General features: G+C 38.1%; 1 protein-coding gene across 2 annotated transcripts in view; it reads left to right on the top strand.

Annotated features, from left to right (window-relative positions):
• The window catches only part of STXBP5L (syntaxin binding protein 5L), a 151,250-nt gene extending 137,035 nt beyond the window's left edge, over nucleotides 1-14,215 (top strand). For both annotated transcript variants that reach the window (XM_060198282.1, XM_060198281.1), the window contains 5 exons: nucleotides 2,608-2,968; nucleotides 4,189-4,354; nucleotides 8,305-8,416; nucleotides 12,310-12,530; nucleotides 13,041-14,215. In XM_060198282.1, coding sequence (XP_060054265.1) covers nucleotides 2,608-2,968; nucleotides 4,189-4,354; nucleotides 8,305-8,416; nucleotides 12,310-12,530; nucleotides 13,041-13,082 — 902 coding nt within the window. In that variant the 3' untranslated portion in view covers nucleotides 13,083-14,215. The remainder of the gene's footprint in view (nucleotides 1-2,607; nucleotides 2,969-4,188; nucleotides 4,355-8,304; nucleotides 8,417-12,309; nucleotides 12,531-13,040) is intronic.
• The last annotated feature ends 1,096 nt before the right edge of the window (nucleotides 14,216-15,311 follow it).

The following is a 15,311-nucleotide window of genomic DNA, read 5'->3' as shown; positions in this document are numbered from 1 at the left end:
TTCCCATTTAGCAATACAACCCCCACTGTTTCATTCATCATTTTTCATGGACCTGTATTCTCCCCACCCACCCACCCACCCCAGAGTCTTTTACTTTGGTGTAATACTCCAATTCCATTTCAGGTTCGACTTGTGTTTTCTTTTCTAATCTTGTTTTTCAACTTCTGCCTGAGAGTGAGATCATCCCATATTCATCCTTCTGTTTCTGACTTATTTCACTCAACATTTTTTCAAGGTCCATCCAAGTTCGGCTGAAAACGGTGAAGTCACCATTTTTTACAGCTGAGTAGTATTCCATTGTGTATATATACCACAACTTGCTCAGCCACTCATCTGTTGTTGGACACCTGGGTTGCTTCCAGGTTTTGGCTATTACAAATTGTGCTGCCAAGAACATATGTGTACACAGGTCTGATCGCCTACCACTGGTGACACTTCACAGGGGTGGTGTATTGCAGTGTCTCTCTCCCTTTGTCTCTCATGCTGTATCTTTAAAAAGTCTACTGGGGACCTCCTGGTAGACGATCAGACCTGGGTCCTTGAACTCAGCAAAGCATACACTCTACTGGGTAAGCCATCTCTCAGCTCCCATGGGTTTGTATTTTTAATAGCTCCTAGGTAGTGCTGATATGTAAACTTACCTTTCTGTGCTGTGCTGGAAAAGCCTACTGTTTTTATGTCTTAATAAGGAACTTCCCAGTCCTCTCTCCATCTGTATTTTCTATGTTTCTCCTTTCCTTTCACATTACCATCACACTCAATTTAAAAAAATCTTTGGGGGTGGAAGGTAGCACACTGGGTTAAGCGCATATAGTGTGAAGTGCAAGGACCTGCACAAAGATCCTGGTTGGAGCCCAAGGCATCCCACCTGCTGTGGGGTTGATTCACAAGCAGTGAAGCAAGTCTGTGGGTGTCTGTCTTTCTCTCTCCCTCTCTATCTTCCCCTCCTCTCTCGATTGCTCTCTGTCCTATCCAGCAACAACAACAGCAGCAACAGCAACAATAACAATAACAACAACCATGAAAAAAAGATGGCCGCCAGGAGCAGTGGATTCATAAAGCAGGTACTGAGCCCCAGCGATAAGCCTGGAAGAAAAAAAAAAATTCTAGTATCAAATGTGGAGGTCTCTTTACTCCCTTCTGTGTGAACACACATATACACAAAACATGCAGTTCTCTGCAACACCAGCAGGATGTCCTAAAATTTAACTGTGTTTTAACACTGTGTACCTAAAGCAAACATCACATCCCAAAAGTAAAGTCCCACAGGACATATATATATATACACATATATAATCCTGAGTACTGTCTGTCACCACTGTTTCATGCTCAGTTGACTATAAAACTGAGGTTTCAACTACCCCCACCTTAGGTTTGACTACTTTGCTAGAATAGCTTAGTGAACCCAGGAAAACTTATAGTTCAGCAGCTTGTTATGGGTATATGTAGTTAAACATTCAAACAGAAGAGATGTGTAGGTCTATATATGTCAGAAGGAGTACAGAACTTCCAGCCCCTCCTCAGAGGCCTGCTACTCTGCCTGAAGCTCTACCAGTACACCTGTCAACTTCTCAAGTCCCTCTTCTGGGATTTTATGGAGGCTTCATTACAGTGGCACTGGTTTGTGATTCGCAGTTGGTAATTGAACTTAATCCTCAACTCCTGTTCCTTCCTAGGAGGCCGGGAGGAGGGACTGAAAATTCCGACCTCTAATTAAGTAATTAGTTCCTTGGCAACCAGCCCTGATCCTTTGAAATCAGTCACCTTATCAACAAAATGCAGACACCTTTGTAATACTCAACATCTAGGAGATCCCAAGGGTTTTAGGGACTCTGTATCAGAAACAGGGATAAAGACCAAATATTTATTTATTATAAATTACAATAGCACACATATTTATTTAGCTTAATTCTGGCTAAAATTAATTTATTTTACTTACTTATTTATTTACTTTACCAGAGCACTGCTCTGCTCTGGATTACAGTGGTGCCAGTGATAGAACCTGAAACCTCAAAGCCTCAAACATGAAAATCCTTTGTGGGACTGGTAGCAGTACACCTGGTAAAGCGCACATACTACCCTTCTCAGCTTCTTTTATAACGAAGTGTATTTATAAAAAAATAGCATTTTATACTATGACATGCCTAAGTCTTTAAGATTATTTATTTATGAGAGAGTGAGAACCAGAACATCACTCTGGCGCATGTTTTGATTCAGCTTAGGACTTCCTGCTTCACAATCCAAAGTTTTATCCACTGTCTCACCTCCTGTGTCTTTTTTTTTTTTTTCCAAGTTGAGAAATACTAAAGACAGAGTCACAGAGATTATAATAAGATTAACAGGGGCTGAGTGGTGGCACACCTGGTTGGGCGCATATATTGCAGTGCACTAGGACCTGGATTTGAGCCCCATCCCCCACCTGCAAGGGGAAAGTTTTGTGAGTGGTGAAGCAGTGTTGGAAAGGACTGTTTCTGTCCTTTCTCTTTCACTCCCCTCCCTCTCAATTTCTGGCTGTCTCTATCTAATAAAGATAATAAAAAAAAGATTAATAATACATTGCTGGGAAAAGTTAAACGCTGTCACTCTGATACAAAATTGCTTTTATAGGTACATTCCTCTCACTGAAAGGAGCTGTGCTAACATTCTCCTGTATGGACCGAACTGGTGGGTTAATGCAACCACCGTATGAAGTTTGGAGGGACCCAAACAACATAGATGAAAATGAAAAATCCTGGAGGAGGAAACTGGTCATGAACTCTTCCTCTCCGTCTCAAGAAACAGGAGATCATCAGTATACAATAATCTGTTCAGAAAAACAAGCTAAAGTCTTCTCACTGCCTTCTCAGACTTGCCTTTATGTTCATAACATCACTGAGACATCTTTTATACTGCAAGCAAATGTGGTGGTCATGTGTAACAGTGCCTGCTTGGCATGTTTTTGTGCCAATGGACATATCATGATAATGAGGTATTTCCCTTCTTTGTAAATTATCTGGTAATCGCAACAGTTTCAGCTAGCTACAATTCAGAAAAAAAAAATGTTTAATGTGCAATCCGTCAAGAAGCAATCTGAGATCCCAGTTTATTTGCTTGTGAATGTTTTATTATTTGACAGTTTGAGGAGAGTTTGGGTTTTTAATTTTTATACAGTTGTTTTAACTACACATGAGATTTAATTGGCATCAAAGGATCTAAGAATGATTTTCTAACCATTCATATACTTACCCAACAAGTATATATTAGCATTTATTATGTCCCAGATATGCTAGGAACTAGAAATGTAAAAATGGATAAACTGCAAGGAGAAATGAACTGTGACTTTCACTGTGATTCATGCATAGTGACAGGAAATAGTTCAGCTGGTAAAGCATCAAACTTTCATGCCTGAGATGTATCCCTGGAATCACATGTATCAGGGTGATGATCTGCCTTATCTCTTTATCTCTCTGTCTCACATGTATCTCCTTCACTCTAATATGTAATAAACAAACCTAAACAAAAAGAATTTGATGTATATAAGATTCTTATAGCCTCTTTAGCACATGAAAAATGTGCTATTTGTCTGAGGTTACAAGTTTAGGGGGAAAAAGGAGCTAGCACTAACCAGTGTACAAAATGTCACCAGGAGTTTTATTTTTTCCAGTCTTTAAAAAATATTTATTTATTTATGGGGCCAGGTGGTGGCACACCTAGTTGAACGCACATGTTACAGTGTGCAAGGACCCCAGTTCAAGCTCCTGCCCCAGTCCCCACCTGCAAGGGGAAAGTTTTGCAAGTAGTGAAACAGTGTTGCAAGTGTCTGTCTGTCTCTATCCCTCTCTATCGCCCCCTTCCCTCTTGATTTCTGACTATCTCTATCCAATAAATAAAGTTAATTAAAATATATATACTTATTTGTTTTGGGGGGTGGGAGTATATAGAGAAAACTGGAACTTCACTATTACTCTGCTATCTGTGATGCCAGGGACTGAGCTTGGGACTTTGTGCTTGCAAGTCGGGCATTCTCCCCACTACACTATCTTCTGGATTGCAGCCAGTCTTTATACGACATTGTACACATTTAAGATATACAACTTAACAGTTAGATAGTTAGGTATACATTGAGAAATGATCTGAAAATTATATACCAAGAAGTTAAACCTTCAAACAACTCAAATGTAAAATGTGGATCTGCTTTTCTCTATCCAGTCTACCTAGCCTTCGCCCAATGTTGGATGTTAATTACTTGCCTTTGACAGACATGAGGATAGCACGTACATTTTGTTTTACCAACGAAGGACAGGCATTATACCTTGTCTCTCCTACAGAAATCCAACGGTTAACATACAGCCAAGAGATGTGTGATAACCTACAGGTAGGTCAGACTCATGATGAATAAACATTGGTCATGGTCTTATACTTGCTTTAGTTTGTTTGTTTGTCATTGGTAGGGCTTTACCATTATGTAAGGTGGTGCACCCAGTTAAATGCATACATTATCCTGTGTGAGGACCAAGGTTCAAGCCCTCAGACACCACCTGCAGGGAGGAAGCTTCAAAAGCAGTGCTTCAGGTATCTCCCCTTTCCCTCTCAATCTCTGTCCTATCAAAAAATAATAATAATAACAATAATAATAATAACAATAATAATAATAATGGTCAAATAGCTGCCAGGAGTGGTAGATTCATGAACTACATGGCGGTGATAATCCTGGTGGCAATAAAAGAATCTTTTTTTAAAAAAGAGACAAAGGAAGAGAGTGAAGGACACCACAACACTTTTCCCAGTGTGGTGGGGACTGGACTGGAACCTGTAAAAAGAAAGGATGTGAGAGCTGTCTAAAGGCTAAAATATCGGTGGGCCTGACAGTAAGTATGCCTTTCCTATTCATCACAGTGACCCTACTACCTTCTAGTATGACTCTTAAGTCACACATACACACGCACACACAGACACACACACACATGAAAGAGAGGAAGAATGTGAAGATCATATGTATGATAGTTAATGACATTGTTTTCTTATTTCTACTATTTTAGGTGTGTATGTGTTTTTTTTACCTAGAGAGATTTCTCTGAAAGTTATTTGTATACACACACATTTTAATTCAGAAGGATCATGTACTTCTGTGAAGTAACTTTAATTACAATCATGATTCACATAAGATAAACAAATGAGCATTTATTCTATGAGTGAGAATGGAGCATCTGTCCTTAATCATAGCAGTAAACAGAACCCAGAAACAGGATACATATAAAAGGATGCCTAACCTTGGGTAATAAAAATTGTCACAAAATTTCAAAAGAGCACCTTAGAGACTTAATTGATTCAACTCCCCTCGTATAACAACTTAACACTTAATTTAAATTCAGTATAATGTAACATTTAAAAAGAGGAAGCTATTAAAAAAAAAAAGAGGATGCTGTGAACTATTAGGGTTTTTCCTACTTGTATGACTTTGAACATTTACTTATCTGTATTATCTACCTTGGAGCATTGTTGTGGGAATTAAGATTTCATATGAAGTTCAGTGCACAGTACCTGGAGCACAGTAAGTTCTAAACATAAACATCATTTTTGTTATTTAGTAAATACATATTGAGTTTTACTATATGACTGGCATTTGACCAAGCTCTGGGAATACAATAATAAATAAGATACAGGGCTAGAGAGATAGCTCAATGGGTAGGATGCATGCATTGCTATTTACAGCCCAGCTTTGGACCCTGGCACCATGCAGGAGATGCTATTTCACCTGATGACTTTCTGGTGCTATAGTGTCTCTGCCTCTCTCTCTCTCTCTTTCTCAATATTTACATTAAAAAGTGACTTGAATCAGTGAAACTGTGCATGCACAAGGCCTACACACCACCAAAAAAGAGACTATGGTAAGGACTAAAAAGAGAGAGAGAGAGAGAAAAAAAAGATTCAGGTTGCTGCCTGCTTGAGTGGAGTGAGCAATAAGTAGACAGACAGCTACAGTACTCTGTGGAAAATTCTAATTATGTGTGACTGTGCTGATCAAGGGAGACATGTAAAAGAGTTACCTGTGCTGATGGAACACAAGGGAGGAGTAATTAGAGAAGGACCAAGAGTCAATAGAACTTATCCATATGAATGGACATCTGGGGAGGGAAAAGGTAATGATCACCACAGAAGTAATGGCATGTGGGAGCCTAGGAGTCCAAGAAACTGCCAACAACATGCAAGCTAGGGAAGTGACAAGTAGCAGATAGTGCTGAAAAATCAATCAAGTATTGAAAAAAAAAAAAAAAACTGTGTGCTCTCTGAGGACCCTGGCATTTACCAAAATGACAGTGGAAGTCATTAAAAAAAGATTACCAAATTTATCTAATTAAGCAAGTATTCTGGTGGTAATAGTGTCAGTAGTTTTGAGGAATTAAGACTGAAGGTAGGGAAAACAAATAGAGTTAAAACAAACAAGCAAAAAAAAAAAACTAAAACAAGATCACAAGAACAGTGGCTTGAAATAAAACAGTCAGTGTGAAGATGGAGAAAAGTCAGCAGATTTAATAGTTTTAAAGTGTGTAATCAGTTGTTTTTAGAGGATTAGTAAATGTAGGTGTGAAAGAGAGGGAAAATTAATAATTTTCTCTGAGTTTCTGGCCTGGCAAACTAAGCATCAAGTGCTCCCATTTTTCAATAAAGAATCCAGGATGAAGGCCATAGGTCTGGAGAATAGAGGTGAGGGGAGATGATAAAGGCAAAATCATGCAAATCCACAAACAAACTGATATTAGGTTACAGATCTCCTGCTTATTAATTAAAGTTCCTTCCTCCTATGCTGATGGCCTGTAAACCTTGGTGTGCTTTAGAAATACAAGTTAAGGGGAGTCGGGTGGTAGCGCAGCAGGTTAAGTGCACATGGCACAAAGCGCAAGGACCGGTGTAAGGATCCTGGTCCAAGCCCCCGGCTCCCCACCTGCAGGGGAGTCACTTAACAGGCGGTGAAGCAGGTCTGCAGGTGTCTGTCTTTCTCCTCTCCACTCTGTCTTCCCCTCCTCTCTCCATTTCTCTCTGTCCTATCCAGCAATGACGACATCAAGAACAACAATAATAACAATAATAATAAAACAACAAGGGCAACAAACGGGAAAACCAATAAATATTTAGAAATGCAAGTTAAGAATATAGATAGTCGGGAGTCGGGCTGTAGCGCAGCGGGTTAAGTGCAGGTGGTGCAAGGCGCAAGGACTGGCATAAGGATCCCGGTTCGAGCCCCGGCTCCCCACCTGCAGGGGAGTCACTTCACAAGTGGTGAAGCAGGTCTGCAAGTGTCTATCTTTCTCTCCTCCTCTCTGTCTTCCCCTCCTCTCTCCATTTCTCTATGTCCTATACAACAACAACGACAACAATAATAACTACAACAATAAAACAACAAGGACAACAAAAAGGGAATAAATAAATAATAAATAAATAAATAAATAAATAAATAAAAGAATATAGATAGTCAGGGGCCATGTGGTGGTGCCCTGGGTTAAGCTCATATAGTATGAATGGGAAGGACCAGTGCAAGGACCCATTCCCCCAGCTCCCCACCTGTAGGGGATTGCTTCACAAATGGTGAAGCAGGTCTGCAGGTGTCTATCTTTCTCTCCCCTCTCTGTCTTCCCCTCCTTTCTCCATTTCTCTCTGTCCTATCTTTATAAAATGTAAAAATGGTCTCCAGGAGCAATGGATGTGTAGTTCCAGTACCAAGCCCCAGAGATAATCCTTGGAGGCAAAAAAAATATATATGGACAGCCTAAGTACATCTGTGCAGAGTAATTCAGTATATGTGGAACAAGTTCTAGGCATATACTTTGAAGAAAATAGTTTTCTCCAGAACATTGAGAAAAGTTGCGCCTGACCATGTACTAACTGCCTGATTTTACTCACTTAAATTAACATGGGTCATTTCATCATTTTGTACTTGATATAAAAAGATTCAAACTTCCAAAATACCTCCAAGGGAACCTAGGAAGAGATATTAACAATGTTTCAAAGAACCATAGGCCAGAATTCATATTTGGTCTGGTAGAAATTAATCCTCTCATGGGTATATTAGCTTCCTGTGATTTCTAAGCAGAGAAGAGATAAGGGAAGAAGGCAGAAAAATGAAAAATGCAGTATGTAACTTACTGAAATGGAAGGAAAAGGAGGTAAAAAATAAATTCCAGAAATAACAACTGGAAGCAAAGCAAAAAAAAAAAGTCAAATATATGAAAAGTGCACTTATTTCATGATGACACATGACAGCTATCTTTCATCTGTTGACCTATTTTTAGTTTTCTAATGCATGCTTTTTTCTTTGATTTGATATAGGACATGCTAGGAGAATTGTTTACCCCAATAGAGACACCAGAAGCTCAAAACAGAGGCTTTCTCAAGGGACTGTTTGGTGGAAGTGGGCAAACATTTGACAGAGAAGAACTCTGTGAGTAAACTTGATGATAAAACTATTATCACATGGCCTTTGATTATAAAACTCTTATCACAGCAGTTTACGTAACAGACTGTCATACCCAAGTCCTGGAAGTCCTAGGTTGAATCTCCAGCACCACCACAAGCTAGAGCTGAGCAGTGTTTTGATTAAAAACAAAATAAATAATATCACTAAATAAATAACCTGGTCCTCTCTGTGTATGTGTAAAGCTTAATGTAATACATGACCTCAAATTCTAGTCTAGGATTTTTTTCTTCTATATAATGAAAATTGTTTGTGTTTACCAAACATGAATAAAATTGATCACTTCATGTTATGAAATCACTTTTAAATAGTGGGTGTAGTTCATACAAATAATGCATCATTAAGTTGCCATTTGAAGACAGCTTATACCTATAGTCAGGATAAAATGTTTTTGAGTCAGCCCATGTTTAACCACTGCTTGGAAACAGTCTTCTTCTTTTCTCCTCCTTTTCCTCCTCCCTCTCCCTCCCCCTCTTCTTCCCCATCTATTTATTCTGGGCAGTGAGACAGAGACAGAGAAAGAGAGTGAAAGAAACCATATAACCAAAGCTTACTTCAGTGCAGTGGGGGCTTGGTTTGAAGTTGGGTCGCAGACACTGGCCAAGGGAGCTATTTTGCCAACCCAGGAAATATCCTTTATTCCAAATGCAAGGCTTACCAAAACTGCAGAGTAAACTACTTTCAAATATACCAGTAAGGGTCTGGGCAGACAGCATAATGGTTCTGCAGAAGACTTTCATACCTGAGGTTCTGAGGTCCAGTGTTCAATCCCCAGTGTCACCATAAGCTAGAGCTACGTAGTGCTCTGATCGCTCTCTGTATCCTGTTTCGCTTTCATTCAGAAAAAATAAAATTTAAAAACAAAACATTGAGACTGTGATGAACAATAATTTCAAAAAGGGGGCCAGGCAGTGGCACACCTGGTTAAGCACTCACATCACAGTGCACAAAGATGAAGGTTCAAGCCCCATGTCCCCTCCTGCGGGGGGAAGCTTATTGAATGGCAAAGCAGGGCTACAGGTGTCTGTCTGTCTCTTTTCCTCTCTATCTCCCCACCCCCTCTCAATTCTTCTCTGTCTTTATCCAATAATAAAATTAATTAAAATAATTTTAAAAACAATTTTAAAAAGCAGTAGAACAATACTAGGGAACATTTTCATATAGAAAAGTTTTTTTTTCTTTTTCCCCAGAATATCTCACCATCATTTGGCCTTGCAGATAAAAACTCCTTTTCTCTTGAACTTTTAATTATACAAAAGATCTAGGTGCTTTCATACAATAGGTATGTCCAACCATAAAATGGCATTAAGTTTGAGGGCCAGAGAAATAGCTCACTTGGGTAGTGTGCTGATTTGCAATGCACATACCCAGGTTTGATTCTGACCCCCACCACAGTGAAGGAAGCTTCAGTGCAGTTGTTACTCTTTCTCTGTCTCTGCCTTATGAAATCTACCTTAAAAAAAGGAATGAAGTTTGAAATATAATGAAACATAGGTAAACCTTGAAAACATGATAACTTTAGGTAATAATAACAGCATGCCACATATTATATGATTCTATTTATATGAAATGTTCAGAACACACAAATCCACAGAGACATAAAGTAGATTTGTAATTGGAAGTGACAGAGGTAAAGAAGCAATGGGACATAATTGCTAACAGGTACAGGATAGGGCCATGTAATGACAACTGTTATATTGGATAATGGTTATCAGTTTCACAGTTTTGTGAATACACTTCTTCTTCTAGCATTTGCCCTTCTTCCATAGCCAGTCAACAGCATCAGGTTGAGCCTGATGTAAAGTTTCAAGACTTCCTTTGAATCTGGAGAGGTGGCAGTCGTTGACTATGTGGGTCATAGTCTGTCTGTAGCCGCAGGGGCAGTTTGGGTCGTCTCTGGCTCCCCAGCGATGGAACATAGTGGCGCACCGGCCATGGCCTGTTCGATAGCGATTGAGGAGGGCCCAATCATAACGTGCTAGGTCAAAGCCGGGTTGACGCCTGCAGGGGTCTGTGATGAGGTGTTTGTTCTTTAACTCAGCTGACTGCCAACTCTGTTTCCAAGAGACTGGAATACACTAAGAATACAACTCTGTTTCCAAGAGACTGGAATACACTAAGAACTACTAAATCAAATACTTTAAAAAAGTGTATTTTGTTGGAGAGGCTCTAGGGGATGGGGGTTGGGGGCAAAGAAACCCTTATGTAACACTGCTGGTAGGAATGTAAATTGGTCCAACTCCTGTGGAAAGCAGTCTGGAGAACTCTCAGAACACTAGAAATGGACCAACAATTCCTCTCCTAGGGATATAGCCTAAAGAACCAAAAACATCCATCCAAAGGGATCTGTGTTTGCTTATTTTCACAGCAGCACAATTTGTAATATCCAAAATCTGGAAGCAACCCAGGTATCCAACAACAGTAGAATGACTGAGTAAGTTTTGGTATATATATACACAATGGAATACTACTCAGCTATAAAGAAAACTAATTCACTTTCTTCGCCTCATCTTGTATGGAGCTTGAAGGAATAATGTGAAGTGAGATAAGCCAAAAAGAGAAGGATGAATATGGGATGATCTCACTCACAGACAGAAGTTGAGCAGTAAGAACAGAAGGGGAAACACAGAGTAGAACTTGGACTAGGGTTGATGTACTGCATCAAAGTAAAGGACTCTGAGGGCTGTGTGCATGGGCGGGGTTTAGTTCCTGGTGTATGATAGCAGAGGAAGACCTAGGCTGGGATTGAAAGTGTTTTGCAGAAAACAGAGAAATTTTACACATGTATCAAAACTGCATTTATTGTAAATTAATCCTAAGACTAATAATATGGTGATGAGACACAGAAAAAAAATGGTGTATTTTATGCAGTGCAGTTTCTAGCTCAATAAAGTGTCTATTTTTAAAAATTAGATTTTATTCTCAATGTTAAATCCCTGGGTATTCTCACTGAATTTCTACCAAGAAAGCTGTTGTACAATTTTAAAAATGTCAATTTCATTAAAATTAAATGAAACTGAAATTTGTAAACTCACATGGAATTTAACTTTTATGAAGCCATAGAATTTCAACATATGTGTAGTAACCTCCAACATGTATACATTTCATTCTGAAATACTTACAAACAGACACATACACAAAAAAAATCTACACAGTATCTATGGTCTACAAAAAGGGTGATAGGAAGATACACATACTAGGCTGGAATGGAGACATGGGTAAAAATGTAAACATCAAGGGTCCAAGTGGTGGCACACTTGGTTGAGCACACATGTTACCATGCACAAGGACCCAGGTTTGAGTCCCCAACCTCTACATGCAGAGGGAAAATTTCACAAGTGGTGAAGCAGTGTTGCAGGTATCTCTTTGTCTCTCTCCTTCTTTGTCTCTCCCCTTCTTTGTCTCTCCCCCTCTGAATTTATGACTGTCTCTACCCAATAAATAAAGATGTTAAAACAATAAAAAAAATAGCTAAAAAATTTACACATCAGTCAGGCCTGAGATTGGAACAAACGCTACTCTTAGTTAAACACAAGGTCTGTGAGGATCCCAGTTCAGTAATATCAAGAAATGCAATTATGTCATATCATATAGAGCATTATACACACACACACACACACACACACACACACACACACACGCATGCTCAAAGTAACACTGTCTCAGTTATTTTCTTGGGCATTTTTCTTAGATAGCTGCTAACATTTCCAAACATTTGTCTATGACAGGATTAAGTATATGTCTCTTTTAATGAATGACAAGTCAGTAAAATCTAAGTTCTTTGTTTTGGTTAAAAACTTGGATAAAATTATTTGAATCACTGACAAAGTATTTTAAGTTGGTATGCTTTTGATTCCCAGTTGGGGAAGCATCTGCAGGAAAAGCATCACGCAGCCTTGCACAGCACATTCCTGGACCAGGTGGGATAGAAGGGATGAAAGGCGCTACTGGAGGGGTAATGGGAGAGCTGACTCGAGCACGGATTGCACTTGATGAGAGAGGACAGAGGCTCGGAGAGCTGGAAGAGAAAACTGCAGGCATGATGACCAGTGCAGAGGCATTCTCCAAGCACGCACATGAGGTACAGTGCCTAAGTAAATGTATGCATTGTTCATACAGTAATGACTTTAAATATTTCAGTCCTGAACTAGAAAGCTTAAATAGTGATAACACAGTGTGTAATCTTGTTTGAGAACCACACGGTAGCCTGGATTTCATTATAAGTAATTCCACAGTTTGAGGAGAAAAAGGTTTTAAATACTTCATTGATTCTTCTTTATCTTAGGTCTATATTGTATATTAGCTTCTAAAAAATATACTTACATAGGTTACTTAAGACTCTCAAGAATCTGTGAAATACAATAACAGCTTGGATCCACATACTTCTTTACCCTTGTAATAAAAAAATCCTGTCTTTATAAGCTAAGTCTTGACAACTAAATTTTTTTTTTAAAAATCTTTTCATATGTTCCTTGTTTCACAAAGTAAACTTTTATAAGTTTTAGTCAGATTGCATGATTAGTTAAATATGAGCTCTCTTTGTTTAGAAAGACTTGGTAAATATCTTATGTTGATTTTTTTTTCTTTGCAGTTAATGCTGAAATATAAGGATAAGAAATGGTACCAATTCTAAACTTCAAAGGAAGCTGTGACTAATTTGAGATATCATTCAGGGAAACCAAATTTATTCCCAGCATCACTTTTCAACTACTAGAAATCAGTTTCTTCTACAAAATGTTCCATTGCCATCCATCTGAAGTTATCATAAGGGAGATTTATCAGAGACACTATAAACCCAAAGGTGGGACCCTGGTTACAGTCCCAACATATGGTTGTCTTTTCCTTTTCCCACTTGGAATGGAGCTGTCATCTTGGCATGTCACTTGCTAAGGATTTACATTTAGGAACTACGGAGAGTCCTGATTTGAAAAAATTCTGTACAAACAAAAGCATCAGTGCACATAATGAAAACAAAATCTTTGCATGATAAATTAACATCTTAAAAGGAAAAGAAAAAAAAAGCATGTTGTGATGGAAGAAAAAAAGATCTATGGTAAACTATTTTTTATAAATTGGGCCATACCTGATAATTTAAAATATCTGAACTTGAAGATATCATTACATTTCAAGTATATTTGTTAACCCAACTGAAAAGCAAAACCAAAACAAAACAGCAAAAAAGAAAACAAAACAAAAGCAGAGTTTTCTTCTCACTTGTAACTTTCATTATACTAGGACACCGTTGATTTCTTATGGTAAGAGTTCAATTAATGTTCTTCTCGCTCCATAATATCTTACATCATTCACAATTACATATTCAGACATTGCCAGTGTAGTAAATTATTCCTATACAACTGTTATTTCTGTCACCTTAAGAAAAGGTTGCTACTTTAAGTCATAAATCATGTAGCATTTTTTAGCCTGGCTTGTATTCTGCAGGGGAGTTGTAGGTAGGTTTAGGGCAACTGACTATAGGAACAATGAAGTTAGCCTTGCAAACTAATCTCACACACTCTGGTTTCATTTTCTAAAGTAACATATTTTTAATGCTCCATTTGTATCTTTGTCCTCCAACTACACAGTATATTACTGTTCAAACCAGTGGGGTCTTCAATCCAAAGGTGCTCTTGCAGCCTGAAACAGACTAAACTGGTCATTCTCTTTAATATGATTCAGTAAAATCTCAGTTAATGTTTTGGGATAGGGATCCTGATTTATCACATTTCTGATTAAAAGGGCTTTCATTAAAAGATACTTTTGGTTCAATATGTATTATTGGAAATCTTTATAAAATGTAGTGGTGTTTTTGCTATCTTAGCCTCAGCCATCATTGTAGGTTAAAAAAAAAAACATAGTTAAATGATACCAAATCAATAATTTTGTCACTCATTAAGCCAATTACAGAATTTTATTGATAGATACCAAATACATATTCCTTATTGAAAACTCATTTAAAAAGGGAAAAATAACCTTGCTATGATAAAATGGTATCTATCATAACTCAACATAGAATTGTTAGAGACAAAAAAAAAATTCAAGACACCTGCTATCATTATTTAACATGATTCTGGAAGCCAAAAGTTAGGAATGAATGTATGCAGATTTTAGAGCCCCTCTAAAAATGGCATCCTTCAAAGCCACAAACAGTATGTTTTTTATTTAAAAAGCATCTACCTAAGAAACTTAATGGTTTTTGGCTCATTGAATTTTGACTAACTATGGTCTTGCTAGATTTACATTTCACAAGAACTCACCAATTTCCTGAAGTTTGAATTATTTAACAAAAAATATTATTTTTAAAGTTCCCCCCCCCTTGGTCTTTGGCAAGTCTGTCTGAAGAGGCTCTTCCTTAACACTGTTCTCAGTAACTCTGAGAAGAGCAAACATGATGTAAAGAGCCATAAATGTCTATCAGGATAGCATTACTTTTCTTTTTTTTTTTTTTAAGATTTTATTTATTTATGAGAAAGATAGGAGGAGAGAGAAAGAACAAGACATCACTCTGGCACTTGTGCTGCTGGGGATCGAACTCGGGACCTCATGCTTGAGAGTCCAAAGCTTTACCACTGCTCCACCTCCCAGACCACAGGATAGCATTTCTAAGTTCCTAAATTCCACTAATTTTTCAAAAACACCTATGCATTGAATTTCTATAGACTCTTCTTATGATCAGGTTTGATGACCCTTCCTTGCAAATTTGACACATAGATAGTGTAAAAAAATTAAGGAAACATGAGACCAGAATTTGGAAACTATTGGTAGCCAAGTACATTTAATATTTGTACTGTCAGTTTCAAGTACCCAATCTTCTTTTTTTTTAAAGTTTTAATATCTAACATTTATTTATTTTATAAGACAGAGG

The sequence above is a fragment of the Erinaceus europaeus genome, chromosome 9, assembly GCF_950295315.1.
Source record: "Erinaceus europaeus chromosome 9, mEriEur2.1, whole genome shotgun sequence".
NCBI classification, from domain to species: Eukaryota; Metazoa; Chordata; class Mammalia; order Eulipotyphla; family Erinaceidae; genus Erinaceus; species Erinaceus europaeus.
The sequence above is the reverse complement of the archived record's forward strand: the minus strand, read 5'-3'. Positions and strand labels throughout refer to the sequence as shown.